The 18554-nt window shown below is 39.5% G+C and overlaps 2 protein-coding genes across 3 annotated transcripts; one reads left to right on the top strand and one right to left on the bottom strand.

The window, feature by feature from the left end:
• Nucleotides 1-4719: 4719 nt before the first annotated feature.
• On the bottom strand, nucleotides 4720-11426 carry LOC311496103 (ubiquitin-conjugating enzyme E2 Q2-like). Of its 2 annotated transcripts, none has more exons than XM_084555848.1 (13): nucleotides 11185-11426; nucleotides 8455-8559; nucleotides 8148-8270; nucleotides 7991-8047; nucleotides 7717-7869; nucleotides 7358-7442; nucleotides 7204-7264; nucleotides 7022-7112; nucleotides 6858-6916; nucleotides 6305-6353; nucleotides 6124-6219; nucleotides 5946-6012; nucleotides 4720-5854 (listed from the first exon to the last, which is right to left on the bottom strand). In XM_084555848.1, the coding sequence occupies exons 1-13, from the start codon at nucleotides 11341-11343 to the stop codon at nucleotides 5823-5825; spliced, it is 1137 nt and encodes a 378-aa protein (XP_084411974.1). In that variant the 5' UTR covers nucleotides 11344-11426; the 3' UTR covers nucleotides 4720-5822. The 2 variants fall into 2 exon arrangements, with proteins under 2 accessions (XP_084411974.1, XP_084411975.1); XM_084555849.1 differs by having other exon boundaries at nucleotides 7717-7866.
• Nucleotides 11427-14504: 3078 nt separating this feature from the next.
• On the top strand, nucleotides 14505-17526 carry LOC311496101 (UDP-glucuronosyltransferase 2C1-like). Its single transcript, XM_084555846.1, has one exon. The coding sequence runs from the start codon at nucleotides 15058-15060 to the stop codon at nucleotides 16657-16659; it is 1602 nt and encodes a 533-aa protein (XP_084411972.1). The 5' UTR covers nucleotides 14505-15057; the 3' UTR covers nucleotides 16660-17526.
• Nucleotides 17527-18554: the final 1028 nt, after the last annotated feature.

The raw sequence follows: 18554 nt of genomic DNA, 5'->3' as shown, positions 1-18554 counted from the left end.
TATTTAGCATATATATGGTTTTAGTTTTGTTAGTTTTGGTGATCTGTTTTTCTTTTATTGATGTCAATCAGTCTTTTCTTTACATTCTCAGGAAAGGTGTGATAGCTGCGTCTGTAACTGTACCGTTGAAGCCCGCAGAGCGTCAACATGTCAGGCCTTTTGTCTCCTTTTATCACCGATATTTTAACCATCCAGGTTGTTCGGTTTTGTCGTCACATACTGGTTACGCGTTGAGCAGGCGGGTTTCAGTTGAATTCATTTCCATCACGCGTTTAACGGGAAGCACACGCCGTATTTAAGAATAACAGTTTATTGGATAAACATTCCAAAATCAACGTTGTACAGGGCAAAAGTGAAAGAAAACCAAAACACTTACAGTACGGTAACTAATAGTAATAACTGTTGTAGGTGCTCTTAGCATTTGTATGAGTGATGGATGTTTCCCCCCAAATTCTCCCAACTCCCCCTTCATGTAAATGCTTCAATGACTACTTGTTTCTGAAGATCTGGATTTCAGGCCTTAGTGTGTCCTTTCGTGGCTGTTGGTGTTATTCCATGAGTCGGTGTAATATGATATTTGTATAAAAGAAAATAGAATATTAAATTCAAGCCAATTATTTCTGTATGGATTGGAAATGTACAGGAGGGTGTTTGTGCCGTGGCGAGGCCTGGTGTGTTCAGTCGGAGACATGTTGAATTCAGTGAAAAAGAAGTTTTTCTTTGCCTCGTGTATACTTTGAGTCTCCAACATTCAGTAGGTGGTTTTTACAGTAACACAGTATTAGACTTGAAACCGATGTGAAGATACGTATCTGAATGCTCGTTATTTCAAAAAGTGAGTCGTCTTGTCTGATTGTGATGACGTGCTGTTCAATAGGCTGTTTTGTTTTTAGTTTTGTATTTTTAGATGACGTGTGGATGAAGCACATGTTCGTTGTGTCTTTCCATGGCTGTGGGTTTTTTATTTATAATTAAGTTTGAAAAATTTTCGAGTGATGTTTGCACTGGGCCACCTGTTTACGTCAGTGCAAACCAGGTTCACGTTGAATTTACAGTGGAGCAATACTAACAAATATATTACATGGTTATTTGAAACAAGTGGGGTCCTGCAGGTTTCAAAAAAGAAAGTGTTATGAAATAAAAAAAATGAAAAAAAGGGGCCTGTTTTCAAGATGGAACCACTACTATGATTTTACAGCCGCAGAACATTTTTCACCAGCAGATGCACATACAGTAGTTATAAAGTATAACCCTGTAAACGGTACTATACACCCGCTCATCTGTTTAGTGAATGCACAGCTGATCATTTCTATGACTTAAATATGAAGTTTTTGCACAAAGGTGAACAAACAAGCTACTTTTCAGTGTGTGTAGTACGTTCTCAACCTTCTGCCATATGTACATACAGCACAGTTTATTGTGGAAATTGCAGCTGTGTAGTTATTGTGTAAGCGGGAACAGGCAGTGAGTCGGACTACTTTTTAGTATGTCGCTGTATCAAAGCTTCTGAAAGCCATTTTCCCTTTATCTTCCTCCATGTTCCCACACTTAATGTATGTTGTTTGAAATGTATTATCATGTACTATATCATACAAGTAGATATGAATATATATATAAATATATATATATATATATAATTAAAACTTGAGGTAAATATATGCCATGGATAAACCCATTCAGTAGGAACATGCTCTGATTAGTTGAATGAAAGGTTTGAGGGGGCTGTGTCTCCTTGAGCGGCGTAAACGAGGAAAATACATTTTTGTGTATTACTTTTGTATTATTTGGTCTTATCCTAATAGATATTAAATAGTTCTTGTTGCATCCTGTTTTGTTTTTTTATGAGTTCGCCTACAGGTTTATCGACATGAGTTTCTCCTGCATTAATCATTTTTAAGCTTTAAGATCAAAAACATTGAGAAGCTCAAGGCTAGAAAGGAGGCTATTTTAACAAAACGCAGGCTTTTTCAGATTCGTACTTGCCATGCTTACCCTTCCACCCTCGTGTATAAAACATTTGAGCTGCAGCAAAATTTCAAATATCCCTCTGTGCCCTTGATCAGAGTTCAACAGAGCTTCTACTCTTGGTGAATTCAGATGCGGTTTTAATGAGACAAATCTCTTCAAAAACACACCAGAGCTTTTATGAATGCTTTTGATGATCCGCGCCGAGATCAAATTCGTTCAGGTTTTTTTTTTCCCCTCAAAATGAACCTGTGACTTGTTGTAATTAGTCTCAGCTCGGTAAGAGGGTTCGTGTATCCAGTTACTTCATTCATTTTACAGCAGGCGGGGATGGACAAGTATTCCTGGGCTCTGCTTCAGGAGATTTTAACTGCAGGTACTGTGGAGGTGTTTGTACAGGTATTTTAATACAAAAATTGTTCTAGCATTTCCCTTACGCAGTTTATGCTTCAAGACCGACACTTCCTGATATATTTTTATCAAAAAAAAGAAAAGAAAAAAGAAGGTTAAATCAATTTGGCGGGGGCCGTGATAATTAGTTTTAATACGTTACTGATAAAAACTGACAAAATGTTTTAAAAGCAAGACTTTTAATTGGTTATTTAGCAGTTATTGTACCACTGATTCTAATAACTATCTGAATAATTCAACTGCTAGCAGTAAGAACAATTCAAAAGCCATTAGGAGTCAAACATCTAATGTGAATGCTGATTATTGAGCTAAAGTTTTTATCCAAAACTTGATTATATCTTGAGCTTTTCGTCCATGCAAATACTGTACATCTAAAACATTACAAGCACTGTGCGTCCCATATATTTTCATTATGCCTCGGAAAGTTTAAGCCTAAACTAAGCAGTTCTATTAAGGAAATTCACATTTTCCTTTATGTTACCAGGAAAATTCACTGTTATTTGCAGGAAACTCTGTATATTACATTAATTTGCACATGGTATACATTTTATTGAATGCTGATGGAATTGCAGATCTTAGATGAAACACTGAGATATATTACTCACTTTACATATATACACTGTACATAATCATTTTTAGCAGATGGGTACGGGGACCAGAGATGCCAGAATCAATGATAAGTAAATGAATCACTTAATAAATCCACAAGTCAATAACAATTATAGTAACTGATGCAAATTTAACCCGATTGTCCATTCTGTCATGACAGGCCTCTCATTTGAATAGATGATACTTTGATGTAGAAGAGGTGTAAGGAAATGTAAAATAAAAAAGACAAAAAGAATGAGGAAATAAATGAGGGGCAAAATAATATAGAAATTAATATGATTTTCGGTTAGACATAAACAAAACTACTGGTAACATTTTATTCAGTGAAGTCTAAATTAATAAAATTAAAATTGAGTAAAATCACAACATTATAGACATCAAGTAGCGTTAACGAAAAAAAAACAGAAAACCAGCAAAATCGCAATAATCTTAAAAGTCTTTATTCATAAACTTGATGCAAGTTTACAAATTTCTGTACATGGTCAAAATTTCCTGCAAATGTAAAATGTGAAATAAAACCAAAGCGAGCCAACGGAGCCAGACTCGAATCATCGGTTTGTTGGCGCCGGGAAAATGAAACGACAGTTGAGATAAATGAATCTTTTCAACACACGGTCCAGTTAGAGAAGCGTGAAAGTCCAACCACCACGGCACGATCATCAAAACCTGAATCATCTCTTAATATTTCCTATGAGCACAGTTTTGGCATTTTGGACGGGAGGCATCGACACGGGTGGGTAAAGGCTCTGTAGCAGAGGTTTTTAGTTCAAACTAGTTGGAGGTTTACGGTGCAACTCTTCTGTCCCACGGGACAAACACAGGCCCGACGGAGGTGAGGACACTTCCTGATAGTGACACTTGATGACTCCTCCCTCCTCAGACATATTACATGACACCAGGATGTGAAGCAGTGTGCTGAGAAAACATTTTTTTTTTTCCTGATTTGAAAATATTCCTGCCTGCAAAATGTTTTTTTTTTTTTTTACCTCCTATCTCTCCAGGCACATTGTTGCCAGTTGTGCAAACATTTTTGATCAGGCCAATTTAAACAACACAGAGGGCCTCGGACGAGCCACAGTCCTCACGCTGCTGGTTTCTTCTCGTAAACGTCTCCCTGCTTCCGTCGCTTGGATTACTCGAAAAACATGTGACCCATTATTGTAAAGATCATTTAATTTTCTGCTTCGGACATTAGATCAGCGGGTGAGTAAGCCAAACATCAGTGTTACAGAGCACTCATTAACCCCTGAAGATCACCCATAACTCAACATGTACATGTACAGGTGCCCCCCCCCTTATTTAGTTTTATTTGTTACCTGAGTTGCCATTGAAACACACTTTTGCAGACAGTGTTAACGAATAAACTGCAAAAGAGCCAACAGATTGATACAGTGTGTGTCCTGTAATACGGGGAGCCGCAGTACTCATGGCGCACTGCAGTATATTGCATGGTGAAAGGTATACTGTACAGTTTCATACAGGTATTCTGGGTTCGGCTTTTGTCACACTACAAATGCTCCTTCTCCAAAATGCAACACGGAAACAGGTCTGTGGTATATTGTGGCGGCAAAGGAAGCCCTGCAAATGACGGAGGAGAGTGGGAGAGTGGCTGATGTAAAGTAACAGGACAGCACTTTTAAATGAGCAAGGGGGAAACCACTACAATCAATTTATATATTAGGAGCATGTGACAAATTAGCGGTAATGATGGGCAGAAAGATGAAAGCTCAAACATCCAGACAAGCTTCATTTATTTCCTCGGTAAAGCCCGTCCCGGCAGTCCTTCTCAACAAAGAGACTGCATCCGACTATTTTTTTGTAACAGCGGCTGAGACGAGGCTCCTGTACAATATGCTGTTAACTTTGCACACAAAGGGCTTCATTGTCAGCGTCAAACCTGGCCGTCAACCCCTAGAGCTATAGTCAATAGAAAGACCAATAGCACTTTCAGGGCCGTTAACAAAAATAAGGCAAAAAGAGCCCTTCGACGGCAACTTTAGGCCAGTTAGAACTTCCAAAATGTCATAAATCTCATCCTCAGGTGTCCTCTTTGCACGAAAAACAATATCCAGAAGTGTTTCAGATTCATTGGCCTTGTTTTCTTATTATTTGTTCAACGACAGCTGATCTTAGTTCAGCAACACTGCAGCATTTTTTGATTCGGCTTGGCCCAAAATCCTTCACACATTTCAAAAGGTAAGAGCTAAAAGATACCCAGCGGCAGGTAATCTCAGTTTTAAGATAAGCTTCCAAAACATTTACTTTGCTCATTTATTGTCTAAAATGCTGAAATAATAATAATAATAATAATAATAATAATAATAATAAATGCCAAATAGTATTTCTAAAACCATATTTGCATTTATGTACCTGTTAATTTACAAAAGGAAAAAAAAAAAAAGAGAGAAACAAAATTGCAGTCGATAAAAACAGGTGCAATGAGGTGCCGCTTCTTCTTTTAAAATTCCCATTTAAAAGAGGAGTTACTGACTGTGAAGCCCACTTTGTCAAAGCAGCTAAAGAAAAAGCAATTCCCCGCCTTTAAAAGGGAGAAAAGTTTTTTTTTTTTCCAAAAGACAAATGAGCATATTTAGAAAACAGAACAAGTGATACCCTCACGTGCTCCTCCTCCTCACTAAAGCACTGAGTGGAGAAGCAAAGCGAGACCAGAGTAAAGTCTTTCCCGGAGCGGAGCGAAGGAATACTTGTCAAATGAGCCAACGAGATGGTTTCCGCGAGAAAGATGATAAATTCCCAGTTAAGTCAGAGAGGGAAATATTCCAAAGAAAACAAGATGACCCAAAGACATGTTCTCAGTGCATAGTGGTAGTAGCTCCTTATCCGTCCTCTTTAGGTGGTGTGTACCAGCCTGGAAGAACAGAAACAGAAACTCATTCGTCTCGTCAGCTCCTGCCACTGCGTGTTTACTGAGCCCCGAACATTCATGAACATTTACTTACCGTTCTTTTCATGAATCTGCACCAGGGATTTGTACGACTGTTGTGCTCTGGCAAGATTGTACTGGTTCTGAAAGACAAAAGACACTCTGTTAATGAACTGAAATAACTAAATGCCTTTTACTCGTAGTAGAACTTGTTGTTTAATGTTTCAAGCTTGAGCATGTTTTGAGTCCGTTACCTTATTGGCTCCAAACTGCACCCTGGCTTTTCCTTTGACCAGAGTTGCATTTATCTGCATAATGACAGATTCTATGGAATAGGCACTGCTCCAGCCCTAAACACAAACATGGAAATTAAAGTGGGCTCCTCAGCTGTTAAAAGGAAATGATCAAAATGACACCACAGGATGTGTCAGATACCTGTTTTGTGAGAAGCTCCATGCACAAGGCTCCTCCTCCAAGAACGTAACTGAGATAAGAAATGACAGAATTGAGGTCGAGTATTACATATTATATATTAGAGCTGATCTGTGCGCTTGATCCAGAAAGTGTTCATTTGACTTTATGCATATTTGCAAGGGTTTAAATGTCTTTATTTGCCTGGTGGGAGAGAAAGAGGCAAAAGAAACATGTGGGAATGAAAGTAAGTTCAGGTAGGAATTATGAGGCAAACTTGTTCAGTGTGATTTTGGAAGCATGGTGCAAATGTATCACAGTGTTTTTATAAGATTTTAATTGACTACAAAAAATTTGAAATATTGCTCAGCCTTATTAGACAATCTAATTTTTAGCCAGTCATAAACTCAACCTGTCTAAAGCAAACAGAGTTAATACTTCACATATCTATATTTAACTTTGCATGATGGGACAAGTTCAAGTTGTAAATCTCTCCCAACAAACACCAAAGTCCACCTTAAAATTCTGCGCCCTTCAACCGTAGACAAAGTAATTTGTGACATCACTACAAACTCACCCTCCGGAGAGCACAGGTGAAACAACCCGTACAAAAGGTGGGTCAAAGGGAAAATTATCCTGTCATATGGAGAGAGAGAAAGAAAGAAGAAAAAATAGTGAGTCTTGAGAAAGCTCAATACCTCCAATAAAACAAAAAAACAATAATATAAGCACACAACTCACTTTATAAGAGAAATTGAGCAGAATGTAATCCACTCCTTCCTTTTCTTTTAAGACCTGCAAGTCACTATGTAACGGACTATCAGGGTCTACCCTAGAACAAAGAAGAACAGGTCAAATCTAGCCGAGCACACAATATTTTAAAAAACTGTAAAGCTTTAAAGCAACTCAACGAGAGAACTTACGTCCTTAACTTGACATGCCATTCATAGAGGCTGTCATTGACTAGTTCGACTGAATAAATACCTGTGAAGTGAGTCACAAAACAACACAGATGATTTACTGGGCCGTTGGAACAATAAAAGTCATTACTTTAGAGGAGGGTTTCATTGTAGTCACCTGTCTTGTAACTCTGTGACCTGTAGATCTCCCTGAGTTCCTTCATTAGGCGGTCTGAGGCTTGCACTGAGCCAGATACTGCACCCTGAAATATAAATGACAAAGGTGCATCACTCACACAGATGGTAAGGCACCTGGACAAACAGGAAGCATACCAGAGATTTCAAGTCTGACGTCTATTTAGGCTTGAAACAACAGTCCATCCCAAATACTTATCTATGTTTTTCTGCTGACTAATACCGAGGCTGCTGGTGTTCAACTGACAGGCTAAATGGAAAATGTGCAGCGAAAAGCAGCTCTTCAACATCTCTGCTCGATTATCACGCTCCAAGAAAAACATGTACAGAATGAGCGCTTACATTCAAGTGATCTTGTCTCTGGTTTTTACGGATTTTCTCCAGGATGGCCAAGTTTTCTTTTTCTATCCCGTCATCTTCTGACTTTTTTCCATCTACCGGCTCCTCTTCTTTCATGTCGTAGTGGTCCAGGTCTTGGTCCAGATCAATGTCCTGCTGCCACAGTGTATTAATTATGTTTAGAGAAAGGATGTATGTGAAATTGGACAAACAACCAATTGCTAATACGAGTCTATAGAGATTTCAGTCATATATATATATGTATATATCAAGGCACCTCTCCCATTTCTTCCTCCTCTTCCTCTTCAGACGTCACCTCATCTGACGGCCCGTGCTGTAGTGGGATGAAACATTGTAAGTTGACAACCAGTTAGTTTCTGAATCCAACCAAATGGCACCAATATTTATTCTTTTTTTTTTTTTACTGTGCCTACCTTGCGTTCTTGGGTAATCGGGCCAGCGGGTAGAGGCTGGTCAAGCATCTCTACATCTGGATGTTGCGGCAGGTTGTAAAGCCGACAGAGATCACAAATGAGGCGCTTCAACTGCTGAAGAAGCTGTAAGGGGGAAAAATGTCCAATGAACAAACAAATACTAAACTCTTTCAACGCTTCCGTTGTTATACCACTACTCACACTGAACGTCCATAGTTAAAACCGCTGTGAAGTGAACTTCTGTTAACCCTATACTGTTTGTACATTTCAGCACTGAGGTCATGGGTTGTTGTTGTTGCAAACTTACCAATGTGCTGCCTTTTCTCACATCCTCTAGGCGCTCCAACACTTCAGCCAGGCTAGGATCATCAGAGTCAACAAACCATATTGGCGGTGTTGACGGATAGGATTCCTGCAACAATAAGACACGGAAATTTAGCCGGTCATGCTTGTATGTTAACAGCTTTACTGTCAACGGGTTGTATTGTGACACATGATATAGTATGACACTGGTTTAGCAAAGCCAAGATATTTCTCAGAGATGCAAATCCAACCTACGTGAAGTGTTAAAGGTTTATCCCAGAGCTACAAATTATTTCAAGGCAAACGTCTAGACACCCACTGATCAAAATTATTTTTCTTCTGCCATCTGCAGAGCGAGAATACCTTGAGCACAAGTGAGGAGTGGCTAAGTCCTGCTCTGGAGTAACGAGGTTTTAATACAGCTGTTTAACAATGAGTGGACTATCAAAACTGGAGATGCATAGAAAAACTCTCATGGGAATGAAAGGCTAAACCTCTCACATGTGCTGCCGTTATGTGATGTATTTACAGCTGTAAAAATATAATGTCCAGCATCCAGAAAGGAAAATAACACACATTTTATACAGCGACGGTGACGCTGCATCCAGCATTACAGTGATCTACAGTTGAAATAAAAATAACTCCATGACTACAGTTTACAAAAGGGCATATTGTACAACAACTCATCAGCTGTATTGAGAGGTTAGACACATCGTCATGTGTACAATTCAGCAGCTATACCCTATGAAGAGCTAAATAGGAAACATTAAAGTTTTCCCACTCACAACTTCAACTTCGATTTTGACACAAATGTTTTTACAAGTAAGAAATTGGTAACGAAGAAAATTCTGTTGTCATCTAAACTCACCGTAAGCCACTACATTGGCTGCTATGATTAGTCAGTTTGTAATATATCCACATTTTTAAGCAAAAATATAATTAAAGTGAACAAAACAAACAAGACATCCTCGTTTTGCAGTAACTCCTTTTACAATAATGCTGTATGTGAATTTGATCTTTTGGCCAATCATGAGATGAATTCAGAAGTTGTAGTAACAAGATTTGGGGCGAAAATCAGAAGCACAGCCCTGCCATAACAGATGCAAACCAGTGGAGGACACTTGGTCATGTCCCCCTTTATATACAGTCGATGGGTCACCCCTTACAACGATCAGGCGTAACATTATGACCACCTTCCTAATATTGTGTAGGTCTCCCTTGTGCCTCCAAAACATTTCTGACTCATCAGTGAATGGACATGGGCCGTCTGAGGGTGTCCTGTGGTGTCTGGCAACACAGTGTTGTTAGTGGGGGCCTTTGGGTCCTATGGATTGAGGTGAGGGGTGTCTATGGATCAGGCTTGTTCCAGTGCATCCCACAGATACTTGATCAGTTTGGGATCTAGGGAATTTGGAGGCCAGGTCAACACCTTGTGTTGTTCTTCATGTTTTTTGAGTTGTTCCTAAACCGTTTTTGTGTGTGTGTGTGTGTCAGCCTGCTGCCATCAAGGAGTGCCACTGCTATGGGGTGAGGGTGTCTGGTCTAGGTGGGTGCTACATGTCTAAGTAACATCCACATGAATGCATGCCAGCTCCAGACGTTTTCCAGCAGATTTACTTCCCCTTTCAGTGGTTTTAATGTTGCGGCTGATCGGTGTATATTCTAACAGAAAGACTGTAATGTGCCCTGGCTTCTTTTCAGACAGAGTCAGCCTGGGTCTCAGTGTGACATGGCTGCCAGAACATTTTACCAAGCCTGTCAAGTGTCCCCAAAAAAAAATGAGCATGAGTGTAGGTGTGTATGCATGCTGCTGCTGAAAGTGGAGGATGTGGTCAGGAGAGCTCATCATCTGTGCTACCTGAACCATACAAAAACAAGTGCCATTACAAGAAATAGTCAGCCTCGGCATGCAACGCATTTTCGCCCACATTTTGTGACGGTTAAAGCTGCGTGAGTGGCACGAATTTCAATATTGTGTAATTTAATGTTTCAAGCTGCTGGTGTTGAAATGCATTAAAAAAAAAACTAAAAAAAAAACCTAAGCCACCGTCTTGTCATGTACATAAGCTGGACGAAAAACAACAGCGCAGACTCATTCATATGTGGAATATGTCTCTTTCGACGGTGTCCACATAAAGGAGCTAATACCATCTTAAACACATGCTAATAACTTAAGAGGGATCCGTCTATTTACTGAAAAGGGCAGAAAAACACAGTGGAACAACATCCTACCAAACCGCCCCTATTTAACGTTAAAGAACGAGACTTGAGCGGCGTCTCTTTACACCAAAAATATTTATTAAATTTTAATTAAAAAGCAGATGTAATGTGGTGTAATGCGGTTAAAGTAAACGACGTCGAGAATAAACTAGAGACATTTTAACAGTTACAAAGTTAGCAGCTGTAGTCCTGAACATAGTAACGCAGTTATTTTGGCTAACAACACAAGCTAACGTTACTTTCAGTTGACAAGCTAGCAACAGCTACTGCATCGTCGTTACTAATCGACGTTATATTGTACACTTTTAAAAGTACATTTAACACTGGCCGTGTGGGGGGGCTTCTCTAATACACGGGCTTACTCTACTCTCTGTGGCCGAGCGGATAATTAAATTATCAGCGAACACTTTAATCGCAGTTGATTTGTAAACACGGTTCCTTCCGCGGACTGGTTTGGTTTCAGTCGATAGTCAGAGGCTGCGTTAGCTTGTGCGCAGAGCTGGCCTGGACTCACCGTGATGTTGCAGTGGATGATCAGTAGCTTCTCTCCCGTTACGTTGAATTGGCAGCTGAGTTCATCTGGTTTCCAGTCTATTATTCTAAATCGCTCGTGGTTTGGGTCAAAAATTGACTCCAAAAACTTCAGTTCGGCCTTCAGCCCCGAAACCGACATCTTCTACTCATCTCAAACCACCAGGCCGCTGGCAGAGGGGAAGTCGGGGCGGAATGCGACCGCGCAGTCGAGTCAGGTTTACGGATCTCGCATGTTAGCGTGAGAACAACAACAAAGGGCTGGAGAGTTAGCTTTATAACCTTTATATGCTGCTCAACACCGTCAATGACACTGGACACATATGACAATACACTACTTTCATTTTATCTCGCAAATATAAAATACAATAGAATACTATGTATTATTTAAAAGACAATAAACACAAAATGTCATAAAAAGCTGTTGTTGTTTTTTTTTTTGTTTGTTTGATTAATTTCAAATGTTTGCACCACAAAAGTACAATATCCTCAAGGCCCTGTCTTGCTAGGCTGCAAAGTGTGAAGTTGTGTATCATGAGTAACTAACATACAACAAATATGGAGTGGTATTCGCGTGCCAACATGAGCACAAGATTCAAGATTCAGGTTGTGTTCACTGTCACTTTCACAATATTTCAATAAAAACACACAGAGGTGTTAAAAACTGTTTCTCCTAGTCCCACTGTGCTATATATATGCTAACACTACACACACAATATAAGTGCAACTACTGCTGCCCTACTCTATCTATTACTCTACATCATGTAAAGACACAGAATACAAAATGATTTTCTAAACAGAATTAATATTAATATGTATACAACTGGGCGGCACAGTGGAAAGGTGGTTAGCACTGATGCCTCACAGCGAGAAGGTCCCGGGTTCGAATCCTTCCTTTCTGCGTGGAGTTTGCATGTTCTCCCTGTGTCTGCGTGGGTTCTCTCTGGGTACTCCGGCTTCCTCCCACCATCCAAAGACATGCTCATTAGGTTAATTGGTGATTCTAAATTGGCCGTAGGTGTGTGTGTGTGAGTGTGAATGGTTGTCTGTCTTTCTGTGTTAGCCCTGTGATGGACTGGCGACCTGTCCAGGGTGTACCCCACCTCTTGTCCGATGACAGCTGGGATAGGCTCCAGCAGACCCCCGCGACCCTTAACAGGAATAAGCGTGTACAGAAGATGAATGAATGAATGTATACAACTGAACACTGTACATAAAAACTGTTATATGTTATTGAGATATACAACTACACAGGATAACTGTAAGTTTTAGAGCTACCTATAAAATGAATGAATACTGTTACTGATAGATCCAACTGTACAGGCTATTTGATAAGAATTTAACTGGGGTGCACATCATTATTGTCATATATACAGAATGAGCGTTATTTTTTTTACAAGAATGGATACTGATGACAGAGCTAAAGAGTTCAGATTGCTCCAGTTGCATGTAATGCAACATATCATAAATATATTTATAAAAACTGTACAGATAGTTGTGCAATATTTGTCGTGCAAGTGTCCATCTCAGCAGAAAGTTTCTTGACTGTACGTCTGTGAAGGTTCTCAGTCACTGAGGTCATGGTATAACCAAAAACTAAAACAAAGGAAACTTTACTTGTTTCAGAGAAAACATTCGTCCAAGTTCCTTTATCTGTCTAAATGACTGGTAGGGAGTTTCGTTTTTTTATAGGGAACATCTGTGGGTGGTGCCTACTTAAAACTCACATGACTACGGTGTGTGAACGACCAGATACTCACCTGAATTAGTGAAATTTGTCCAGATTTACTGGGCAGGTGTCCTGTTTTTTGTTTTGTTTTTTTCAAACTGCCTCGGCGAATCCACAAATGTCCTCTCTTGGTTTTCTTGTGTTTTGTCTGTGTTCTCTTAAGCTGCATATTGCTGAGCTCTCGGGGCCATTGTACAAAGTCTTGCCTGTGCTGAAGACCCAACCCATTCATTGTTTACTGATACAATGCTATGTTTTTCACCTATGTACAGTGGATATGCAAGTAGCACACATGTTTACATCCTCTATTACATCCTCTCTCTTCGTATATATTGTGTATTGTTCTATTTTTTCTTCTTGTTTCTATAAAAGTGTCTTGTTTACTACGTCATGCTGCTCACATGTGTCTTAAATTGCCCCCCGGGGACAAATAAAGTTTTCGGAGTCTGTAGATATATGTCTTTACAGTCCAGAAAGGATAGAGTTCAGAGTGTCATGTGAAAGCAACATGCTTGCAATGAGTTTGTTGCCACTAACATGATACCTGCGGATTAATCAGTAATCTTTATAGTGCTGCTGTTCTACCATTTATAATGACTATTTATCAGACTATGCAGGACAAGGTTTCAGGTTTTTCTGGAGCAGTAGGTTTTCTATGTGTCTCTGCTTTTTGTGAAAACGTAAATTATTTAATGGGGTTTGAAAAATTGTTTGTGCATGTGAGTGTGAATGGTTGTCTGTCTTTGTGTTAGTCCTGTGGCAGACTGGAGACCCGTCCAGGGTGTACCCCGCTTCTCGCCTAATGACAGCTGGGATAGGCTCCAGCCCCCCCGCGACCCTTCACAGGACAAGCGGTTACAGAAGATGAGTGAATGGATGAAAAATTATATGGAGTAGTTGTCAGTACATTCTGCTCTGTGGTAAACAATCACAAGCCATTCAAAGTGAAGCACTAACTTGACACTAGATGGCACAACAGATAATGTTGTTGTGTTTGCACCTTAAATGAACTCTTGTGGCAGCGGTTCCATGTGCAGTATATTCGTTATACAATGGGACCCTTATCGAGCTGGCATGTAACTGAATAACTTTGAAGGATGGACTACGAGATGCGTTCAAAACAGTGTGAAATCTTACTGACTATCAGTGACTCCTCAAGTACAGCTGAAGAAGTTGGGTATCCTGGAGTGGTGGATTTGGGTAAGAATTATTATTACCTTAATCATAATGCGTACAATTCTTCAACATCGGTAAAGAAATAACAGCCATGAAATGTGTGCAGTTTCCTGTGCAAGTTTAACAGACCATAAGGTTTTTAAAAGTCATTTCAGTCAACTTGCATTGACCCATTATTTCATTCTCTGTTTTGTTGCACTTGTCCTGTATAGAATTCATAATCTTTGGTGTTTCTGGAGAAATATTGGATCATTTGTCTCCTTTTGACCTCAGTCACTTATTTCTATGAAACGTTCAGAGAGCGTTAGAAGAAAAATCACTCAAACATGGCGTGGGCCCCTAACAATAATAATACTGTAGCACAATATCTGCTACTGAATTGCAGTGGAGCAGAAATATCATAAATATAATGTAGCTTCAAAAACGATTTGAGGTTTGTGTGACTCTTCTGTTTGCATTTGGATTAATTATTATTTTTATATTGTTTACAGTCGGGAGCATTTACAAGTGCAGCGTGCGAGAAAAACACACTTGAACTATTATATAAAAGTATTCTGTTCAAAATCACGTTAGGAAAAAAGAACAAAGTTTGCGTTAAGAATAAAACGTAAAATGCCTATATTAATTACACTGCAGTAAAATGCTCCCTGTGACTCACTCTGTTAATTTGTGATGTGTAATCAGCACTTTATTGTTGTAAGTGTTTTACCTATTTTTTAATGTAGTTAGATAATCTAGTTATGGGAGGTTAAGAATGTATATGGACAAACTACTAACAACTCGTAGGGCAAGAGCTCCTACATGTAACTACTGGTGATAAATAATGTAGTAAAATATTTGCAGATAAATGGTGGATTAGAGACAGTGCCACATGGAATTACAAGTTCTATGTCATATGTCATCTGACTATGACTTGTGTTTGTGTGTTTTTTAAAGGTACCTGAGGTCAACATGAAGACTCCTTGTTTGTCTTTGATGACCTTTACTCTACTGTTGGTTCATCTACCCAGTGCATCAGGAGGAAAGGTACTGGTGTTCCCATTGGATGGAAGCCATTGGGTAAACATGAAAGTGCTCATAGAGGAACTGCATGCCAAAGGCCACAATATCACCGTAATCCGACCGTCCGACAGCTGGTACATCAGTGAAAAGTCTCCTTTCTACACCTCTGTCACTCTTCCCTCCCATGGAGAATTTGAACAGAACTTTGAAAAGTTTTTGTCTCTGCAACTGGAGATCCTTCTTCAGGCTGACCATACGTCTTTCTGGTCTCGTGTCTGGACTCGTATTCAGGTGGAGCGGGTGCTCTTAAAGCAGTTCAGTCACTTTCATGAAAAAGTGAGTGAAATAATAGTTCAGATGTTTGAAGATGAAAACCTGATGCAGTCTTTCCATGCTGCCAAATATGACGTGGTTCTGACTGACCCGGGCATCGGCGGAGGGGCGATGTTGGCACGTCGGCTCCAAGTCCCTCTGGTTTTCAATGTCAGGTGGACCATTCAAGGTGAAGCTCACTTCGTTATTGCCCCCTCACCTCTGGCATACATTCCTTACACTGCGACAGAGTTGACAGATAAGATGACCTTCCCTCAAAGACTAAAGAATGTTTTGAGTTATTTCATTGGGATGTACACACTGTCAAGCATCACCGAACCTCACTACAAACCAGTGGTTAGACGCTTCTTTGGCTCTGATGTGGATTATTCAACGTTTTTCCTGGAGGCTGATATATGGCTCATGAGAAATGATTTCATTTTTGAATTTCCACGTCCAACAATGCCAAATATTGTCTATATGGGTGGATTTCAGTGCAAGCCTGCAAAGCCTCTCCCTGCTGACCTGGAGGAGTTTGTCCAGAGCTCTGGAGAACATGGGTTCATTATAATGACTCTAGGAACTTTAATTGGAAAGCTTCCTCAACGCATCGCTGAGGAAATTGCAGCAGCCTTTGCTCAGCTTCCTCAAAAGGTTATATGGAGGTATATGGGACAAAGGCCAACCAACCTGGGCAACAACACATTGCTGGTCAAATGGCTTCCACAAAACGACCTCTTAGGACATCCTAAAATAAGACTGTTTGTGGCCCACGGAGGCACCAACGGAGTCCAGGAAGCAATCCACCACGGGGTTCCTGTAGTTGGACTTCCCTTATTCTTTGATCAGCCTGATAATCTCTCCAGAGTCCGAGCAAAGGGAGGAGCCGTGATCGTGGATATCGCAACGCTCGATAGACACATCTTTACAGAGGCACTGACGACTGTTCTTTACAATTCCTCTTACAAAGATGCGATGCAGACACTCTCAAGGCTGCACAGAGATCAGCCCATGAAACCTCTGGATCAGGCAATGTTTTGGATAGAATATGTCATGAGACATAAAGGAGCCCGTCATCTGCAGACACAAGCCCACAAAATGTCTTGGTTCGTGTACAACTCTGTGGATGTCATTGCAACTTTGCTGACAGTAGTTTTGCTTATAACATTCATCTTCTTTTCAGTTGTAAGATTACTATGGAGAATGATTTTTGTTGGGAAAAAGGTGAAACACGAGTGACACTAAAGGAATCCTCGCATTATAAAACATTAACCCAGCATGTTGTTAAAGTCGATAACGCAGTTAATCTTTTTGGAAGAATAATGTATCAACGCAATGACGGATTAGATACCACCATTATTAAACCATAAAGAATGAGAAGACAATCCTGTAACAAATTGTATTTTCTTCAGTCTGTCATGCTTATCTAGTATACAGCACTGTCAGTACACTATGCCCCAGTTTCAATGACTCATAGACGAGTGTATGAGATGGGACAATGGAAAACTTGAAAACTGTTGAACGATCAATTTGAAAATAAATTTTAGTGTTAATTCTAGGAAAACATACCATTTACATTTCCTTATGGGAGGCAATGCTACCTGAGTTTTATTTGAACTGTTTTCTGCTTTATAGAATTTGAAAAACAGTACTACTCACACTGCTCTGTTTAATGAACAAGTCACTTTAGGCTGCATGCGCTCACTTGACACTAGATGGCAATAAATGTAAGACCAACTCTACATAAATATCTGATCCTGTTCTTCTCACACCAGTGATGTCTGATTTTGTTAACTCAAAGCTGCAATGATGCTTAAGAAAAACTCAGATCCTGTAATCAAATTTTTATTAAACTATGCATTTAAAAGAAGACAAAATTAAAAGACTAGTACTTATTTTGAAGAGAGGCAGAGACAAACAACCACTCACATCCACACCTTTAGCCAGTTTAAATTCACAATTAACTTAACATACATATTGTTGGTCTGTGGAGGGAAACCAGAGCAATCAGAGAATAGGGAGAACATGTGAACTCCACACATGTTTGAATGCTTACAGTGCTAACCACTGCATCACTGTTATTTACAGTATCGTCCTGGTTTAGTGTTACTGATGCATTACTTTAAATATAAAAAAAAATATTCATATGATACACTAGCTTTATGTGGAAAACCCCTGAACAAATGTGAAATGTACAATCTGAAAATTACAATAACTTATCAAATATACTAGAGAACCAGTATAAAGTAGTGTTAAATTAAATTAATGTCTAGTAAATTGGTAACATGAATAAATGCATTCAAGTTCCACCGCTGCTGCACATTTGCACATTTCTGTTTTTAACACAGTCCTCTCTGAAACTGTTTGCATTCCTTGCATTCATTGTGTTTAGAAAAGGCATCCAAATTCTGCCAAGATACTCGCAATAAAAAATGGTTCCTATTCTATTAGTACCATACAAACTTAATTCCTGGTCCATGCAAGATATGTGGAACTACTATGCATTACAACACCTCCCTGTGAGGACACAACTGGATTGTGGTCACTGCTGCTACTACTGTATATTTTTTTTACACAGCCTTGCCACAATTCTGTTTCTGAGCTCTTCGGGAAGTTTCTTCGACCTCATGATTCTCATTTGCTCTGACATACACTGTGAGCTGTAAGGTCTTATGTAGACAGGTGTGCCTTTACTAATTAAGTCCAATCAATTTAATTAAACATAGCTGGATTCCAATGAAGGTTTAGAAATTGTATAATAATATACATTGGCTGGCCAAAAAAAAAAAAAAAAAAAAAGAGTCACGCATTACAGCACGCATTCACTGTGGTTTCGATAAGCTTCTGCAGTGTCACAAGATTTACTGTGTTGCATTAATTTTTCACCAAGATCTTGTATCTTGTATAAGATCAATGTCCACATTTCACTTTTAAAAATCTTTTTTCAATCTATTTATTTTGTGGGTCCAGTTGGTGTTGGTGGCAGGCAACACATCGAGAACATGTAGCCCAAAGCTTGTTGCTGGTGTAAGCAGGACAAGGTTTCGAGATTTCAAGGTTTTAATATTCAATTCTGATACAGACATTGCATATAAAAAGGCCATTGCACAGGGAATAGAGTTATTAGGTGGCAG

Source organism: Chelon labrosus, assembly GCF_963514085.1.
Source record: "Chelon labrosus genome assembly, chromosome: 11".
Taxonomy (NCBI): domain Eukaryota; kingdom Metazoa; phylum Chordata; class Actinopteri; order Mugiliformes; family Mugilidae; genus Chelon; species Chelon labrosus.
The sequence above is the reverse complement of the archived record's forward strand: the minus strand, read 5'-3'. Positions and strand labels throughout refer to the sequence as shown.

Excerpts from the sequence above, each read along its gene's own strand:
- LOC311496103 (XM_084555848.1), bottom strand. The coding sequence starts at position 11,343 with ATGTCGGTTTCGGGGCTGAAGGCCGAACTGAAGTTTTTGGAGTCAATT. Across the intron at positions 7,443-7,716 it reads AGAGACAAGATCACTTGAAT|GGTGCAGTATCTGGCTCAGT; the intron begins GTAAGCGCTCAT and ends TTTATATTTCAG. Across the intron at positions 5,855-5,945 it reads GCAGATTCATGAAAAGAACG|GCTGGTACACACCACCTAAA; the intron begins GTAAGTAAATGT and ends CTGTTCTTCCAG.
- LOC311496101 (XM_084555846.1), top strand. The coding sequence starts at position 15,058 with ATGAAGACTCCTTGTTTGTCTTTGATGACCTTTACTCTACTGTTGGTT.